The 19,342-nt window shown below is 43.2% G+C and overlaps 1 protein-coding gene across 1 annotated transcript in view; it reads left to right on the forward strand.

Moving 5' to 3' along the window:
• Positions 1–19,342, forward strand: part of POU2F2 (POU class 2 homeobox 2) — a 218,218-nt gene that overhangs the window by 178,754 nt on the left and 20,122 nt on the right. The window contains exons 3-11 of the mRNA XM_077456062.1: positions 4,066–4,100; positions 4,181–4,225; positions 11,818–11,976; positions 12,619–12,813; positions 14,470–14,575; positions 15,209–15,300; positions 15,642–15,788; positions 16,104–16,245; positions 16,330–16,478. Of these exons, the coding sequence (XP_077312188.1) occupies positions 4,066–4,100; positions 4,181–4,225; positions 11,818–11,976; positions 12,619–12,813; positions 14,470–14,575; positions 15,209–15,300; positions 15,642–15,788; positions 16,104–16,245; positions 16,330–16,478 (1,070 nt within the window). The remainder of the gene's footprint in view (positions 1–4,065; positions 4,101–4,180; positions 4,226–11,817; positions 11,977–12,618; positions 12,814–14,469; positions 14,576–15,208; positions 15,301–15,641; positions 15,789–16,103; positions 16,246–16,329; positions 16,479–19,342) is intronic.

Consider the following 19,342-nt stretch of genomic DNA (forward strand, 5'->3'; position numbering starts at 1 on the left):
AGCACACAGCCTGGGATTGACTGACAGCCTTAGCTCTGTTGCTGTGTGAAAGGGGGGGGGGGGTGTCTCTTCCCTCCAATCAGCACTCAGAGCTCTCCTCACTGCGCACTGCAGAGTGTAACTTTAGCTCTCCCCTCCCTTTTTTTTTTTTTTTTTTTTTTCTGAACTCTCAGACAAGCTTTATAATTTTAAACAGCTGTAGCGCAGTGGATGCTGCAGATAAACAGGTGCAACTTAGTAGCAGGATTTCTTTAATCTCTGTGTATCACCTGAGGCCAGTCACTTCAATAGGTATATGTATAGGGTTTACAACCACTTTAATAATTATTATTATTATTCAGGATTTATATAGAGCCAACTGTTAGCGCAGCGCTTTACAACGTTAGGGCAAACAGTACAGTTAAAATTCAATTCAATATAGAAGGAATCAGAGGGCCGCCCTCTGATTCCTTCTATATTGAATTGAATTTTAACTGTACTGTTTGCCCTAACGTTGCAAAGCGCTGCGCTAACAGTTTGGCTCTATATAAATCCCGAATAATAATAAAAAAAAAAATATATATATATATATATATATATAATTATAATTTTTTTTTTTTTTTTTTTTAATAATACAAAATGAGCTGGTCATTAGAGCTTACAATCTAAAATTAGAATAATTCCTGGTGGTCCTAAAGGTCCTTCTTCAGGGCCCTTCTGATATAGGATGATAACTGTCTTCCAATAGGTGCCCTGCATTGCCACCATGTTGCGTGTTCCCCTGGTGGAGACTACTAGTGGCCACAGTGACACTGGCAGAGTCCACTATTGTTACTATCAGGAAGCCAATCCAAAGCAATGATGTGCCATTGGCCATGGAGCATAGAGGCAGGAGGTGTCTAAATAAGGCTGCAGGCAGCAGGGGATCAGGGGCAATGAAATTTCAAAAAGTGCATATAGAAGGATGCAAGCAGTATTTTATGACAAATGCAATTGTGTATGATACATAGTATATTTGTAAACTAAATGTCATCCATTTAGAGTTTGTCTATGCTTGAAAGCTAAATTATAGCCTTCTCTTTAGTCGTTCACAATTGTACAGGCTCTTTTGCTGTACTGGAATAGCTTACTCTGATTTCCCTGCACGCTTTGAGCTTCTCGCAGTGTGCGTTAGAAGCTGCAGCAAGTCAGAGCCTGTCTTTATTTCTTGACTGAATTGCATCTTTTATCATCTAGCACTTTTTAACCGAGCCTGACCGTCTCTGACCCGCCCCTTTCCAGTTTTTTCAATCGTGCAGATTTGGCATCATATGTCGGTCTTACTTGAGGGGTGATCTGCATGCAAATGTATTCTGCTCAGGAATGCCCTCACGTTTCCAGACTGACACCCATCATTTTGATATTTGCATAAAATAACTCTTCCCAAGTGCCAGCCCACTGTCTGCATCCTGGCTGATGGCTCTTGGAAGTATTACTGAGGGAGGGTGGCGTAAGATTCTTGGGAAGTGATGTACAGTACTCTGCCAGCCTCTCCAACCCGTCACAATCTGCCTGCATTGTATAGAGAAGCACAGCGATGCAGTGTAGACATGACTGTATCTAAAATGAGGTATGTAACCGGAAAACCTAAGGCCTGGTTCACACCTATGCAAATTAGATGTGTATTTCCCCGCATCCAATTCGCACAGCACAGGGATGGTGGGATCCCCTCATAATGAGCACGGCAGGGGTACAGCCCCAGGAGGAAGTCAGTGCAGCACAGGGATGGTGGGAGCCCCTCATAATGAGCACAGCAGGGGTACAGCCCCAGGAGGATGTCAGCACAGCACAGGGATGGTGGGATCCCCTCATAATAAGCACGGCAGGGGTACAGCCCCAGGACGATGTCAGCACAGCACAGGGATGGTGGGATCCCCTCATAATAAGCACGGCAGGGGTACAGCCCCAGGAGGAAGTCCGTGCAGCACAGGGATTGTGGGAGCCCCTCATAATGAGCATAATGAGTCGATAACTGCCATATTGAGAGAGGTATTTTTTGCTTTTTAAATTCATCATAACGAACGTTTTGTAATTGTTCTGAAAAGTTAATGAACCTAACCTAAAATTCATATTTTGTACGAATCCAAATTGAATTTCAGACACAAATTCCGAAATACGAATTAACAGCTAATACTGGAACGAAACAAAACAAATTTATTGACGGTGCACATGTCTACTGCGGAGCGCACTGCACAGAAACGTCTTTGGCTTCTTTATAGGGCCAAATTTAGGCAAAGGTTCAGCCCTGATTCATCCCTGAGATGGGGAAACCCGGTTCGAGTGTGAACTCAGCCTCAAGGTTTAGGCCACTTTCACACTGCGGCCACGTTGGCGGTAAAGCGCTGCTTGTTTTAGCGGCAATTTACCATCATTTTAGCAGCAATTTTTGGGCCGCTAGAGGAGCGCTTTTAACCCCCCACTAGCGGCTGAAGAAGGGGGTTAAAACGGCCCGTTTTATGGCGCTGCCCATGCATTAAAATGGGAAGGGCCGGTGTAGGGGTGATGTATACACCGCTCCTACACCGCCCCAAAGGTGCTGCTTGCAGGACTTTTTTTCCCGTCTTGCAAGCGCACCACTCCAGTGTGAAAGCACTTGGGGGTCTCACACTGGGGAAGCATGAGAGGCAGTTTTCAGTCGCTTTACAGGTGCTATTTCTATCGCTAAAATGCCTGAAAACTGCCTCAGTGTGAATAGGGTCTTACTGTAAAAAATTCAATAGAATGTTAATGAAAGGGGAGGGTTGCACCAGGGAAGGCAAAATATAATCAGAATAAACTTCAAGGAAGTGATGTCAATGTGATCTTCTTCAGCTCTGCGTATACAAAGGAGCATGGGGGGAGCTTATGTACATAATGGGGATGATCTTGACATGAAATTTAACCACTATGGCTCTAAATTGATATGGTTCAGAAATACATTGACAGAAAAAAGGTGAATAGACCTTTATGTCTAAGCCCTTGTACATACGGTCGGACATTCCGACGGAAAATGTCCGATCGGACCCCGTTGTTGGATAATCCGACCGTGTGTGGGCTTCATTCGATTTTTTTTTTCCGTTGGGATGTCCGACCAACAAAGTTTAAGAGAGATATAAAAAAAAAATTCCGACAACATGATCCGATCGGACTTTGTCTGATCGTTTGTAGAGAATTCCGATCGGACAAAGTGCCACGCATGCTCAGATCAAATTCCTAGACCAAAGCTATTGGCTACTAGCCTGAATGTAGTCCCGTCGTAACTAAATAACATCATCGCGTTACGAACGATCGGATTTTCCGACAACTTTGTCCGACCGTGTGTATGCAGCACCAGTTTCGGACAAAATCCGTCGGAAAAAATCTGACGGATTTTGTTGTCGGAATGTCCGACTGTGTGTACAAGGGCTAATATTTGGGATGGAGGCCGATTAATTTTGGTGCCTTGGACCACATCATTCTTTATCGAATAAAGGTGAATAAAGCACCTGGACCAGATGGCATAAGCCCATGGGCCCTAAAATAATTGAGCTCTGTCATCTAAAAGCCATTGTTTCTAATTTGTAGGGACTCTTTACTGGCCTAGTACCACCGGATTGGCATAAGGTCATTGTAGTACCTATATTTAAAAAGGTCTTATATCAAAAATTTTAGAGGTTTTCTTTGTATTATTAATAATAGTGACAATAATACAATTCATTTTTTGGCCTTTTATGTGGAATGGTGTTCAGGTTATTACTTGAATTTTTATTTCTTTTTAAGGTTTAAAGGTGTTCAGGTAATGTCCCTTTCCTCTCTGAAAATTTCTGGAAGTGAAAGCAGTTTGTTCGCCGCTAATGATGATTTCTACAAAATTGTACATATTTCCATAGATCTGTGAAACGGAGACTAACCACATGAACGGTTATCTTTGTTCCAAAGTAGATTGTCTACCAGTATGACGTTAAGCTGTAGCTGGTCCTCATTGACATTCTGTAGCAGCCATCTAGAGTCTGTCAGATGGTGGACTGCCCCAGGTTTTACTAGCCTCAGATATCAAAGTCTGATTTATATCTTATTATTTTCTTGCAGACAATGAAAGGAATGGTGCAGATGCCCTACATGAGGTAAACCATCTTTCTCTGTTCAGTTTTACTAATAATCACCTTAGAATATACCCATTAGACATGTTGTTTGTGTATTTCAGGTGCAACAAAACAAGGGATCATCTCCCTTCTCCCTCTCTCCAAAGGTATGTAGAGCAAGAGTTTTCACCATTTAAAGCGACAAAATTTTCAGCGGTTATTTCATCCGGTTCTAGGCTTCATTCAGACGTTTCCTAAACAGGGACTGCCTATAAAGAAATATTAGGGATGTAATAATAAGAGCTCCATACTAATGGTTGTAGAGTCCCAAGAGTTACCCCAAGATAATTTCATCTTGGGGGGTAACCTAAAACACCGAGTTTCGGGTTCAAGCATTGCCCCTTCATTAGGACTACAATACACAGCAAACATGTTTTTGGATGGTTCATACACTGCCCCTTCATCAGGACTAAAATACACATTTCAAAACATGGGGTCTGAAAAATTAACTGAAGTTGTTTCAAAGGCAGAAGGTATTTTTACTTTTAATGCATTCTCTGCGTTAAGGTACAAAAACCCTCCGTAATAAGCGTGCCCCCCCCAGGTTACACGTACCTGAGCTGTGTCCATGAGCAGCTTTTCTCCCTCTCCCGACATAGAATCCTATCCATTGAGGAGGGGGCAAGATCAAGCCTCTGCATGTGAGTGTTAATAGAAGCACACGTCCCAGCTCAAGATCAAGTGCCCTCCACAGCAAACGACTTGCTATGGGGACATTTGGAAGGAGGGAAGAGCCTCCTCCTCCTTCCAGAAGAGGAGAATCGGGGCTGCTCTGTGCAAAACCACTGCACAGAGCAGGTAAGTATACGGCCTCATGCACACTGGACGTTGTTGGACGTTTTTACAGTTGATGTTTTTGGCTTTAGGCGTTTTTTTTTTTTTTCTACAGTCGATAAACTCTCCAGCATGTTATCCTATGTGTCCATGCACACATATGCCCCGTACACACGATCGGACATTGATCGCACATTCCGACAACAAAATCCATGGATTTTTTCCGACGCATGTTGGCTCAAACTTGTCGTGCATACACAAAGTTGGTCGGAAATCGCGAACGTCAAGAACGCAGTGACGTACAACACATGTGACGATTCGAGAAAAATTAAGTTCAATAGTCAGTGCGGCTCTTCTGCTTGAGTTCGAGCATCCGTGGAACTTTGTGCATTGGAATTGTATACACAAGATTGGAATTTCCAACAACGGATTTTGTTGCCGGAAAATTTGAGATCCAGATCTCAAATTTTGTGTGACGGAATTTCCGATGAAAAATGTCCGATGGAGCCGACACACGGTCGGAATTTCCAACAAAAAGCTCCCATCTAACATTTTCCGTCAGAAAATTAGGCCGTGTGTACGGGGCAATAGGATGTTATGAACTGTTTTTGACTGTAAAAAAAAAAAAAAAACTAGTGGGTTCTGAGAAGAGTTTTTCAGCTGTAGAAACGCTCTAATGTCAAAAACCGATGATAAACGCTCAAACACTGGTTGTCTGCAAACTTTTTTTTTTGATCCCATTGGTTAAAAAAACTCGCTACAAAGCTACTGGCGTTTTTATAACATCCAGTGCGCATGAGCCCTAACATGTTTACCTTTAACCACTTCCCACCCGGCCAATGCATATATACGGCCGGGTGGGAGCCATCTACTCCTGATAGGACGTTCAGGAACGTCCTTTAGAAGTAGCGGGATTGCGCGCGCGTGCCCGCGCAGCAGCGCGATTCCGATGTGCTCGTGTCACCCGGACACGGCACATCTCAGATCGGCAGGAGGGCTCTGTGATTGGCCCTCCTGATCACATGACGGCCGTGTCCAATTACGGCCGTCATGTGATGTAAACAAACAGCCGGTTGCTAGGCAATCGGCTCTCCTCTCCTCACACGGAAGTCATCGCTGAGGAGAGGAGAGCAGAACGCTGCAGCCGGCTGATGATCAGTGAGTATGAGCTGTTTTTTACAGCTTTTTACTCACTGATCATCAGTCTAGTGTAAACACACAACACACCACACAGTACAAACACAGTCCCCACATACGTCCCCAAAACACACATGTCCCCAAATAATAAAAACACATGTCCCTAATAATAAAAACATGTCCCCCACATATGTCCCACTAAAATCACATGTCCCATTGATTATCTGCACACATATGTACGTGATCACCTGCACACATATGTACATGATCATTTGCGTACATTTGTCCGTGATCACACAAACCAATTATTATACACTTAATGGAATTTTTTTTACCAAAAACATGTAGCAGAATACATTTTGGCTTAAATTTATGACAAAATTTGATTTTATTGGATTTCTTTTCAAATAGAAAAAAGAAAATATTGTTTTTTTTCCAAATTTCCGCTTTTTTTGCGCTTATATCGCAAAAAATAAAAAACGGAGTCATGAATAAATACCACCAAAATAAAGCTCTATTTGTGCGAACAAAATGATAACAATTTCATTTGGGTACAGTGTAGCATGACCGCGCAATTGTCACTGAAAGCGCTAGAGGGATGAAAGCTGAAAATTGGGCTGGGAAGGAAGGGGGTGAAAGTGCCCTGTATTGTAGTGGTTAAAGTAAACTTTAAGCAAGTGGTGATTCTATATCATTAATTAAATCAACAGCATAACAAGGATCATAGGCTTAACACGGGGGGACTTTATATACTATTACATGTGCTATGTATGCGATATGACCTAAATTCATCCCCTTTGAACTTTTTAACCTTTCTGTTTTACCCAGAGACTGGCATTTTGTGATGACCCTGATTTTTTTAGGTTGTCACCAGAACAGGAATAGATGTGAAGTCTTCCAATGGAACCACCTTTCCAATAAATATTCTCACAGTAGAGAGATTTCTTCACTTCCGTTGTGTCTGTGGGGCAGGAGGTGAAGGAAAATCTCTGAAATGGGGCATACAAGGGAAAAAAAGCTTTGTTTTTTAACCCTTTTCTAGGTTTTAAAGGGTTTTACCCCTTTCCTATTCTATGCAATAAACAAAAGTTTTGACCTTCGATATTTTAAGGTAGAACTATAGGCATAACTATTGTTTTTTGTTTCTTAGATATTTTTGATTGCGTACAGGCGGGTCATAAGCCCTGTAAGATTTATTTTTGCAACCTTTTGTCCCATTTTTTTTTTTTTTTTACCTTCACTTCCTGTCCCATAACCAAACAGGAAGTGAGAGGAAATCCCTACAATTTAAGGGGATCTCTCAGGGGCCCTCAAGTCCCCAGAACTATTGTTCCAATTGAAAGATTCCTCCTCTATTACTTTTCCCTGGACAATTGAAAATTTTGGGTTTTTCTTTTACTTTCAATGATAATGGTAAACAGGACAAATGAAGAGGTTGAATCTCCCTAACGGGGGCACAGATAGAGATGGAAACTGACAGGGGTTCTAATACATTTACCCACTATCCACACTCCAAAAACAATTTTTTGCTTTCAGTTATACTTTATTGCACAAGGCATTCACTTTTGCTTTCCATGAAATAAGCTACACCAGCAATGTCCACCTTCTTATATCTTCCTCCTGCCCCCTCGTCCTAAACATGCAAACTATGGCAAGCAAAGCTTGCTTATAGAAGGTCTACTGGCAAACTGCCATCTGATATCTGGCCGGCCCGGCTCCCTGATTTTACAATACACAACTCAATGACTGCACTGCTATATAGGTAAGGACAAACCTCCCACATGCTTTATTTACAAGGACTTCCAAAATGAACCCTTTAAAGCAGCACCTTTTTGTGTGAGTCTCTGTATATTGGTAATGACACATAGATGCACCAGTCAGCCATATTGCTTGTTGGTGCATGGTGGGAACACTGGGAGCTCTGTGGGGCTCAGTGTGGCCTGGCGATACATCTGTGACACGATAGGGGAAACCCCCGTGCTGTCACAGTATTGCACTAGTTTTCTGACTTCTCTCTTTTACTTCCCCATACACCCATTTTACGGTATATTTCCCCCTAGACCATCATTCCGAACACATTGTCTATCTTTTCTCACAAATGAGTCAACTTCCTAAGCTTATTTTAAGATCATTAAAATATAATACAAAGGGATTCTATACCAGAACCAGAAAAGGCAGATCCTGGCCAAATGACACAAGATTTCTAACGCTGTATATAATGTTTGTAACAGCTAATGGGATTCCAGTCGTTATTTTTCTAGTGTAGATTATAACATTTTGGAAACAATATAATAGCTCTGACCCCTTTCATTGCATTTTGTATTTCTTACATGAAACTTATATAATGCTAATTTGTTAAAGTGCAACCAAACTCAAAAAAAAAAAGAAGATTGCTATGTTATAGGGAACTCTTTTTTTCTTTTTTTTTTTTTTTTTTGTCTGAATTACTTATGAAAAATAGTGCACTACCTGGTATGTAAGGGTGCTTATAGCCTCATAGCTGTACTGTACTTCTGCAGTATGAGATCTGAGACACTGCTGCTTCTGACTGCTAGTTTCAGGAGGTTTGGTGAAGTTGCTACTGTGCTGCTCACTATTTTCCTTGCTGGAGGCTCTGGCATGAGGAAGCAAAGTCCTGCCTCTACAAAGATGGCAACCCCCATACAGAGACGATGCAGAATAAAGCATAGTATGTCTGTACTAAGCAAAGATCAGTGGTAGGGAGATCATATGCAATGCTGGTGAAATAGCCCCATGTCCTTTTGCTGTTTTTTTTGGGGTACAGCTTTCGTAATAAAAAAAAGTGTGTGTATGTGTGTATATATATATATGTATATATATATATATATATCTCACAAAAGTGAGCACCCCCCTAACATTTTTGTAAATATTTTATTCTATCTTTCCATGTGACAACACTGAAGAAATTACATTTTGCTAAAATGTAAAGTAGTGAGTGTATAGCTATTATAACAGTGTAAATTTTCTGTACCCTCAAAATAACTCAACACACAGCCATTAAGGTCTAAACCACTGGTAACAAAAGTAAGTACACCCTAAGGGAAAATGTCCAAATCGGGCCTTTATTTCCTTCCCGGTATCATGTGACTCATTAGTGTTACAAGGTCAGTACTAAGACCATACGCCGCACACTGCATCAAATTGGTGTGCATGTCATCCCAGAAGGAAGCCTGTGGGACACACAGCAAAAAAAAACCATTCAGGGGCTAATTACTCTAGCCTTGATATTAGAAACTAAGATGAAAAAATTCTTGCTTTAATAAACTAAAGTCGGCACTTGGGCTGCTTTCACACTGGGGCAGACGGGCGTTTACGGTAAAACACTGCTAGTTCTAGTTTTAGTGGCGCTTTACCGCCATTTTAGCGGCGCTATTCGCTCGCTAGCGGGCACTTTTAACCCGCGCTAGCGGCTAAATAAAGGGTTAAATGCGCCCATGTAGCACCGATGCCAGGGCGCTTTGCAGGTGCCCCGGCAGCGGTGCCCATTCTTTTCAATGGGAGGGGTACTGCTCCAAAGATGCTGCTTGCAGGACTTTAACGTCTTGCCAGAGCATCGCCCCAGTGTGAAAGCACTCGGGCTTTTACACTGGGACTGCAGGGGAGGTGTTTTTCAGGTGCTATTTTTCACACAAACGCGCCTGAAAAACGCCCCAGTGTGAAAGGGTTCTAAATCATTAAGCCTAAAATAGAACCTGGGACCAAACCCTGCAAAAATTGTAAACAAGTGGCGGCTGGTGGTGAAGATTTGGGGGGGGGGGGGGGGGTGGCAAACAGACCTGGCACTCTGACTAGCACCCCCCCCCCCCCCCAGTGGCTTGCGATTGATCACAGCGGCGATCCACTCGCACGATACTTCCCCCCCCCCCCCCAGTGGCTCGATAATGCGAGAATCGCTGCCTATCGATTAAATCTGTGGTGAAGCAGAAACACTTGGATAAACTAGATCTGGCGTTAGAAAATTCTGTCTCCATAATTTTACATCCAGCTGCAGTTTTAAAGTCTTGTTTTTCTATCGACCGCTCATATATTGATGAAACAATCTTCTGAATTTACAGTCGGAGTCTGATAAAGTGAAGCAGAGTATTAAAAGTTAGTGTATCGTAACCAGCGAATACAAAAGGTGGGTGGGCAGGGGAAAAACATTCCAAATGGCATTTAACAGGGAAAAATATCTATTTTTATTTTTAGGGATTCAAATATAACTAATTTCAAAGGTCCCTATTAAGGTTTAACATTGATGGACATGAAAGTAAAAAACAAAAAAAAAACAAAGAACAACCATACAAGTTTAGGAGATCTTCATTTTACCTACAGGTAAGCCTTATTATAGGCTTATCTGTAGGTAAAAATGTACTAAAGGGGTATTTAACAACTTTAAATAAAAAAGATGTTATACTTACCTGCTCTGTGCAACAATATTGCACAGAGCGTCATCTTACCTCCTCTTCTGAGTCACCTGCTGGCTCTGTCTAATCCTTCCTATGAGTGCCCTCTTAGCAAGCCATGTGCTACTGGGCTATGTACATTCCTAGATGCACACAGCACGGCTTGACCATGCCCCCCGATCCCTCCTCACAGGATTAGACTAACAGCAGCAGGAGCCTATGGCTCTGGTTACTCTGAGTCTCCTGTGAGACCAGGAAGAAAGAGCAGAGGCTGCAGCCAGGACAGTACTGGAGTGCAAGAGGCAAGTATTTAGGGATCTTAGTGATGGGGGGGTGGTAAAAAAAAAAAAAACTTTTAACATTTAGAACCACTTTAATATGAAGTTGGCCTCCTTTACAGCTACAGCATCCTCCGCTCTTCTAGGTACGCGTTCTACAAGAAAGCAACTCACAATTGGGGTTCCATCTCATTCAAAGGTGTTCAGTTGAGTTAAGGGTAGGGCTTTGTGCAGCCCACTCAAGTTCCCCCCACATCAAACCATGTCTGTATTAGGTTCTCTTAGTGTATAGGGGCCCAGTTATACAGGAAGGGCCTTCATCAAACTATTGTCACAAGGTTGGAAGGGCACAATTGTCTAAAATGACTTTGTATGCCGGAGCACTAACCATACTGTTCACTGGCAACACCTGAACGCATTAAGTTGGATAGGAGTCCACATAATTTTGTGTGTGTGTGTGTGTGTATGTATATATGTGTGTGTGTGTGTGTGTGTGTGTGTGTGTGTGTGTGTGTGTATATATATATATATATATATATATATATATCTAATATATATATATATATATATATATATATATATATATATATATATATATATTATAATGTGTATAGATAGAGAGAGATAAAAATTCTAGCTTACAATGTTATAATGATCATTATTTTCAACAGAAAGAGTTGGAAATACCAGCCATATGCTTAAAAGGAACGATCATTATGAAGAAATAGAACATGCATTGAAGTTCATGTACTGTATTGTAAGCCATGGCAAGTTAACTGTGTGCTGGAAGAATGCTTCTTTATTACCAGTGTATGTTTGGACAGTGGGGTAAACTCGTGCAATCACTACAATATACAAACTCCACCCATATAGTTCCTTGGGTGGAACTGAAAGCCAACAATAAAACGGTAATCTTCTTTAGGACAGAATTTGGTCAGCTTTGATAGGCTCCTGGATCATTTACAGATATACTTCTTGATGATATTTAGTCTTCTGTACTACTCAGTAGTAACTCTAAATTTTGGCATCAACTTATATGAATACAAATCGGTGGTTATCGAAGTTAGTCTCTTAGCCGTTCTGAGTTATGTTGTCTCTGTGTAGATTACAGATGAAGAATGTGGGGAAAGATCCCCGTCTCTCCCTGGCACTCCAGTTCCCCCAACTGCCCCACCTACCCCACAGGCTCCTTCTGTCCCACAGCAACCGCCTACCTCCCTCCCACAGACACAGCTTCTCCTTGCTGGCAGTCAGCTTGCTGGGGTAAGTACCTGTCCTGTTTTCTGCATGCTATGCTTCATTTCGCCTTTACGGGGAGCATAACGTCACATCAGCTGACCACACAATAGGTTCATTTATTCCTGCTGGACCAAAGATATAAATCAGGGATATGCAATTAGCGGACCTCCAGCTGTTGCAGAACTACAAGTCCCATGAGGTCTAGCAAGACTCTGACAGCCAAAAGCATGACACCCAGAGACAGAGGCATGATGAGACTTGTAGTTTTGCAACAGCTGGAGGTCCACTAATTGCATATCCCTGATATAAATGATCAGTTTCAAGTATGACCATGTCTAATATCATACTGTATAATTATACTCCCAATTGCTTTATAGGATTTCCCTGTGGTGTGTGTGTCTGGGGTGGGGGGTTATAAACAGATATTGTAGGATTCTTGATAAATATGTGCGATATGCTTGGCTTTGAGTTTATATTTAATGCTGACTGCTTTGCTTTTGTTAATGTTTTCCTTTTCTAATTGCCTTTACTGTCCCTTTTACCCTTTTCTAACCTTTCCTGCTTCTAAATACTCTTCTACTTTTTCATCTCCTTCATTTACCCCTCTACCCCCTCCCTCCTTTTCCAAACCTCCCACCTTCACCTCTTTCATCCCAATGGCTACAGCTCACTGCCCTCCTCCCTGCACAGCAGCAGCTGCTCCTCCAGCAAGCTCAGCTCCTTGCCGCCGCTGTCCAGCAGTCCAATGTTGCCGCTGCCGCCAGCGCCTCCCAGTCAGGGTCTGACTCTCAGACTACCCCCGGCAGCCAACAGCAACCCCACCAACTTGCTTTATCCCAGCCTATCCACCTTACCGCACAGGTGAGCACTTCTGGACTGCCATGGCACACAGTGCTGTTTTATCGGGTTCTGTATTCTGTTTAGCCAACATTGGAGGTTTTGCCGATGGCAGTCAGGTTCTGTTATTTTTCTATTGAGCCTCTGGTTCCTAGGGGCAACAAAGATTTCACATCCTATGTGTTTTTCTAGTCCAGGCACTGCTAAATGCACAATTGCACTCCTATGTATTTAAAGAAAACCCCTGCAGAGAGAGGCTGTTATTTCTGACCTTCTGAAAGTGCTAGTCAGCTGGCTGTCTCTGTTATCAGTACTTTTAAAATTGAGCTAGAACAAGCATGCAGTCAGTGAAGTCGGAATTCCTGATCTTTATACCTGCTCTGGGTCAGTGACTTGTAATAGTTGGACATTAATAATACTTGAAGCCCAACTCCAGCCAAGCTTCAGATAGAGTTGGAAAGAGTTCCAGTCCCTATGACAGTCATACAAGATATAAGGGGTTGGATTGTTACTGGGACAGGAAGGTACCTATAGCAATAAGCATTGTCAGAAGTTCTAGCCCTTCCTTACTCTACCACAGATTTATTTTTTTACATCTCTATTGGCAAAATTTCCCATCTCTTATCTTTTATTGGCTCCCTTTTGGTTATCCAGCAAAATGGTTTTCTAGCATTCACTGCACCAAAAAATTGCTACTATTTACCCCATAAAATGTGTGTCCACTGTTATTATACAATATGGCAGTCTACTACTTGTCCAAGAAATGACTGCCTTCTGATATATACTACAAGTAAAATATCCACTGTTTATCTCATCAAATGTCTGCTTCAAGCTGGCCATACACTGGAAGCCTGGCCATAGACATTGCAGGAAACAAAATCGCTTTATTCGCACATCAACAGTCAGTGTTGATTGGGTAATCCCTCCCGCGGAGCGTCTGTGTTCTCCCGGTGAGGAGGAGCAAGAGAGGCTTTTCCTGCCGGGAGTACACGGTGACTATTGCTAATGGCTCAAACAGCTGGTGGCAATAATGCCATGTAAAATCCAACAAGCTGTTTTGTACCCAAGTTGATCAATCAATCAACTTGGGTACATTTAGCCTGCCCATACATGGTTCGAATCTTGTCCGGTTTGAAAAATCAATGGCCGGCTTAAGTTTTTTTTTTTTCTCTTTCCCCATCCACATTCAACAAAGCGGAAGGACAAATCTCCACTCCCGGCTTTTGTATTGGATGTCACCACTGTTCAGATGACAATCTTGCACCCGGCGCCTTAATTTTTCAGATCAAATTATGTTGGGGGGTGCTGATGATGATGCTGATGATGCCACCCAAGGTTGCAAAAATGCACTCCATGTAGGGCCACCTTAAGGCTACCCTATTTTTAAATTGTAATTTTTAGGGTCTATGTTGACGGGTTTTTGTTCACGTAAGACCTGCTCCACCACTGTACACCATACAGGTCTATGAGATTGGACAAAAAGCAAACCAAATGCAGGTTAGGAGGTCAACTGCAGGCCAGACGCACCTATCCGTGTAATCTGATTGATTTTAGAGGTGTCTCCAACATTTGCCCATCAACACAAGCCCAAAGCTCGTTGACACAGGCTCCCTTCCTTATAATGATATTTTATTTCCTCCCTTCCTTATAATGATATTTTATTTCCTCTTCACTGTTCAGGATATTCAGCAGTTGTTACAACTCCAGCAGCTTGTTCTTCTTCCTGGGCATCATCTTCAGTCCCCCACACAGTTCCTGCTACCCCAGGCAGGACAGGGCCAGCAAGGTGAGTGAAAGTCATTTGTTTACCAAAGAAATCTGAATTTTTTTCTATCTCAAGTGAACACAAAACCAAGCTATAATTGGATAGACTGGTGGTCTTCAATCTGTGGCCCTTTTGCTTGTCTTTATCCTGCCCTTGGGGCACTATTTCATCAACTGACACTAATGATGTGACAACATTCCTCCCATGACAACATCGATGATACTATTCTTCCCATTGATATTAATAATGGGCCTTCTCCCAATAAAGCATTATGCCCACTGATGCCAAGGCATGCACTTGCCCTCTTCATATAAAGTTTGGAGACCCCTGGTATAGACGTTACAAACACTCTCAGTTTAAGACTCGTTCACCTGATCTTGTGGTAATGCACAGCAACATGTTACATGTGTTGGTACATAGCACTACTATCGATTCTAATCACCATCCCCAATGCATCTGCTAAAATGTTTTTGGATTTTTGGTTCCAAATGAATGGGCTGCTCTAATGTAAAGCATGTTTACCTGCAATGCAATTATCATGCTTTTAACCCAATGCAGCAGGTCAGACTGGTGTGAATGAGCCCTTTTAGTGCTATTCTGGAAATAACAGATTTGATGCTACTCTTCCACTGAACTTATGTTTGTCATCTCCAGGCCTCCTATCTGCACCAAATCTCTTCCAGCTACCTCAACAAGGCCAGGGGAATCTCATTCCGGGTCAGCCAAGGCCTGGACTTCCCACTCAGGTGAGGGAATGTTATAGTCAGATCAAATATTTACCTACAAGGTCTTTGTAAGTGAACACGTTCTAAAATGTTATAGAGGTTGCCATTGCTGACCTCTCCTGAAAATACTAGTTGCATATCTTCCATGCTAATCCCAGTGGTTTTTATGCTTTCTCTGCCATTGTTGACCTCTTGTCACATGACGTGCTTTAGAATTATCTTGGAATAGGTGTGTATGCTTGTTCCTGGTCAGTGAATGTGTTATAGCCAGGGACAACTGGTATTCTCTACAGAAGTTCTCTGACGGCCCTGTTTTTCTCTGAGTGTGGATCCCTTCTCAGATTGTCGGTTTCCTTTTTCAGGCTGTGCCCCGTCCAGGGCCCCAGGATCCCCCCATACTGTCACACACAGAGCCAGCATCTCATCCCGAGGAGCCCAGTGATCTGGAGGAGCTGGAGCAGTTTGCTCGAACCTTCAAGCAGCGTAGGATCAAGCTGGGATTCACTCAGGTAGGAGACGGCATTTGAATGTAATTTTGTATTGCGAAACAAAATCTTTTTTTTCGTGTTTGTTGCGATCTGAGTTTAGTACCATTTCCCTCATTTGTGTTACTTAGAGTGTTACTGAACCCACAACAGTAAAAACAGTCTGTATATGCAATAAAGCATGCTTGTTATATTCACTGTGGGAGCTAAGGGGTTAAAGCGGTTGTAAACCCACTGAATTTATTTATTTTCCTCACCTGCAAAGGAAAAGGCATAATGAGCTAGTATGCATCGGATGAATAATAATAATTAATAATGATGATTTTCAATCATTCACAGGGGGATGTCGGACTGGCCATGGGCAAATTGTATGGCAACGATTTCTCTCAGACAACCATTTCCCGATTTGAGGCACTTAACTTAAGTTTCAAGAACATGTGCAAGCTTAAACCGCTGTTACAGAAGTGGCTGAGCGATGCAGGTAAGGCAGATCGGTCTTTGATGCAACAGCTGATTTCCTTTTAGCCCCATTTTATGGCTACTAATTCTTTTTTTCTCTGCCTAGAATCCATGTCTGTGGATAGCACTCTGCCTAGTCCCAACCCACTGAGCAGCCCCGGGGGAGTGTATGATGGACTCCCTGGCCGCAGACGCAAGAAACGCACCAGCATCGAGACCAATGTGCGCTTTGCACTGGAGAAAAGTTTTATTGCGGTATGACATACATAGTTAACATTAATGAGACATCATGCATGCATACTGTAAAGAAATAGCGTGAGGACTTGGACGCTGCAGTACACATGTGCCAGTGCAGGTTGTGTTGGCATGCATTTTTATGTATTTTAATTGACCAGGAATAACAAAGTATTAGTCAATGCAAACAAAATGCAGGATTTTTTTTGCAGTGTACTGTAAATGATCAGGTCCTATGAAAATAACCTGTTTTCTCTTGACCATGTATTTTTAGTAAATGTAGTAAAATGCATCCATTGTGAGTGAGCCCCTAGTGGTTGTAAACCCTTAGGCCGCGTACACATGGGCGGACTGTTCGCCCAACTTTGTCCGCTGAACAGTGTTTCAGCGGACAGTCCGCTCGTGTGTGGGCTTCAGCGGACAGTTTCAGCGGACAGTCTGACGAACAAAGTTTTTCGGAATTTCCGTAAGACAGTCCGCTGAAACTTGGTTTCAGCGGACAGTCCGCTCGTGTGTAGGCTTGTTCGACAAACTAAGTTTCGCGCATGCTCAGAAAGGATTTACACGGCTAAGGTTGCATTGCAGTGTATTGGACGTTGAATTTCTCGTCCCGTCGTACGTGCCGTTCACGTCATCGCGCACACTTTCAGCGGACTGTTCGTTCATCGTGTGTGGTCAAGTCCGTTCATGCAAATTTTGAGCGGACTGTTTGTCGGATTGTTTGACGAACAAAGTTGGGCGAACAGTCCGCCCGTGTGTACGCGGCCTTACATATACCCAGTGAAGTGACTGGTCTCAGGTGATACACAGAGATGAAACAAATCCTCCTACGTAAGATGTAGCTGTTCATCTGCAGTTTTCTCTTCTCTACGTCCGTGTAAAGTTCAGAACTTATAAAGCTTGTCTGAACTTCCAGAAAGCGGGGGACGGGATGCTGAGATTACACTATGCAGAGCATAGTAATGAGAGCTGATTGGAGGGAAGGGTGTTTGGGTGCAACATCGCACTACTGCGCAATTGTCAGTTAAAGCAACGCAGTGCCGGTGTTCTGGAGAGAGAAGTCCCCCCCCATCAGTGTCCGCCCTGTACTGTGCAGGCGCAGCGCTTGCGCAGTACAGAGGACAAAGGAGATGCCGGAAGTCTCCGAAGATGAACAACTTTTCATCAGCTGTATACGGCGCATGCGCACTCAATACTACATTCTGTCACATGCTCCCGCACGCTCCCGATGCTTGTGGGGGTGGATTTGTCAAATGGGCGTATGTTTGCGGGGTGTGTTTACAGAACTGAAGGGTGGGTTTAGCAATGTTGATGGACGGGTTTGCTGGACTGAACTACCCGCCCTTATCACTGCCCCATCTCTGGCCATTGTGTAGGCACACCGCCCCTTGCAGAGTTGTACGAGCATCGGGAGCGTGCATGAGCGTGTGACAGAATGTAGTATTAAGTGTGCAGGCACCGTGTAGAGCCGATGAACAGCTGTTAATATTTGGAGACTTTCGCCGTCTCCTTTGTCCTCCGTACTGCACAAGTGCTGCGCCTGCGCAGTACAGGGCGGACACTATACGATGGGTGGGACATTTCTTGACAGGACACCAGATCGCAAAAAGTGCTCTGGTCAGGAAGGGGGTAAAATCTTCCGGGGGGCTGAATTGGTTAACCTTTTTCTACTCAAATCAAAACTAAAAAGAAAATTATGTTTTGGTTATACATACTCTTGAAACTGTTGCCAGGAACAGAAAGCGGGCAGCTGCACATCTGTACAGTAAATGTCTGCTCAGGCTCCCGGGGTATCTGAAAACTGGAGCGCTCCAATATGGAAATTGGGACATTGGTAGGAAAAAGCTGAGATCTGTCTGTCCCCTTCTCTCCTCCAGCACCTCACTATTGGTGGTATTATTATTATTATTGCTGCCCAGTAGTGAGATGCTGGGGGTGGGAGAGGGAGGGCCAAAGCTTGACTTTTTTTCCTCTGACATTGAGCAGCCGGCTTGTGATGTGCGCAGCCTCCGGCAGGTGCTTCCTTTTACTGTCTGGGGAGAGTATAATACGTTTAACAACAAAGAGTGTCTACTAGGAGAGCCAGTCATCCCTCATTAAAAATATAAATAACAATGCATACTTACACTGAGCATGCTTTGTTGTGGTTTTCCAATCATTATCCAGTTGTATTGTCTAAACCATGCGTGTTTGTGTTTTTTTTTCTATTTGTACTCATAAACTGGGCGAAAAATGAACAAACAGTCCAAATGACAAATTTTCTAACAATTTTTTGTCTAGCGTATGGGGACCATAAGTTACATGCTCCTCCTTATTTGGAAGTATTGGGTACTAGCCGTTACGGCAGTGTATAAAAGAGCAGTATGCGCTGCTGGGAAGGGGAGCAGTAATACTTTCACTGCCAATGAAGAGTTCACCGAGGGGGGAGATTTACTAAAACTGGAGCATACAAAATCTGGTGCAGCTCTGCATTTTTGGTGAGTTACTCCCAAAGGGGAATCGCGTCTAAAGGGATGCAGACCCTGCCGTTTTCCTCAGAACCCTGCAAGTGCAGCTTTGCATAGCAACCAATCAGCTTCCAGGTGTTATTGTCAAAGCTTAGCCAGTTCCCGCCTGACGGCCCTCCAGAATGACCGCTCTTTCGCGCCTATGGTGTCGTGCATCACGGCGATCAGTGGTGTGTCACTCTGACACACCTCTACACCGATCTCGGTAAAGAGCCTCTTTACCACATGATCAGTCGTGTCCAAACACGGCTGATCACGATGTAAATAGGAAAAGCCATTGATCGGCTTTTCCTAACTTGCATCTGACAGATGCGAGTAGAGGAGAGCCGATCAGCTGCTCTCCTGACGGGGGGGCCTGTGCTTATTGTTTATCGGTGC

Source organism: Lithobates pipiens, unplaced genomic scaffold, assembly GCF_037356315.1.
Source record: "Lithobates pipiens isolate NorthernLeopardFrog02 unplaced genomic scaffold, aLitPip1_a1.2 Scaffold_27, whole genome shotgun sequence".
NCBI lineage: Eukaryota > Metazoa > Chordata > Amphibia > Anura > Ranidae > Lithobates > Lithobates pipiens.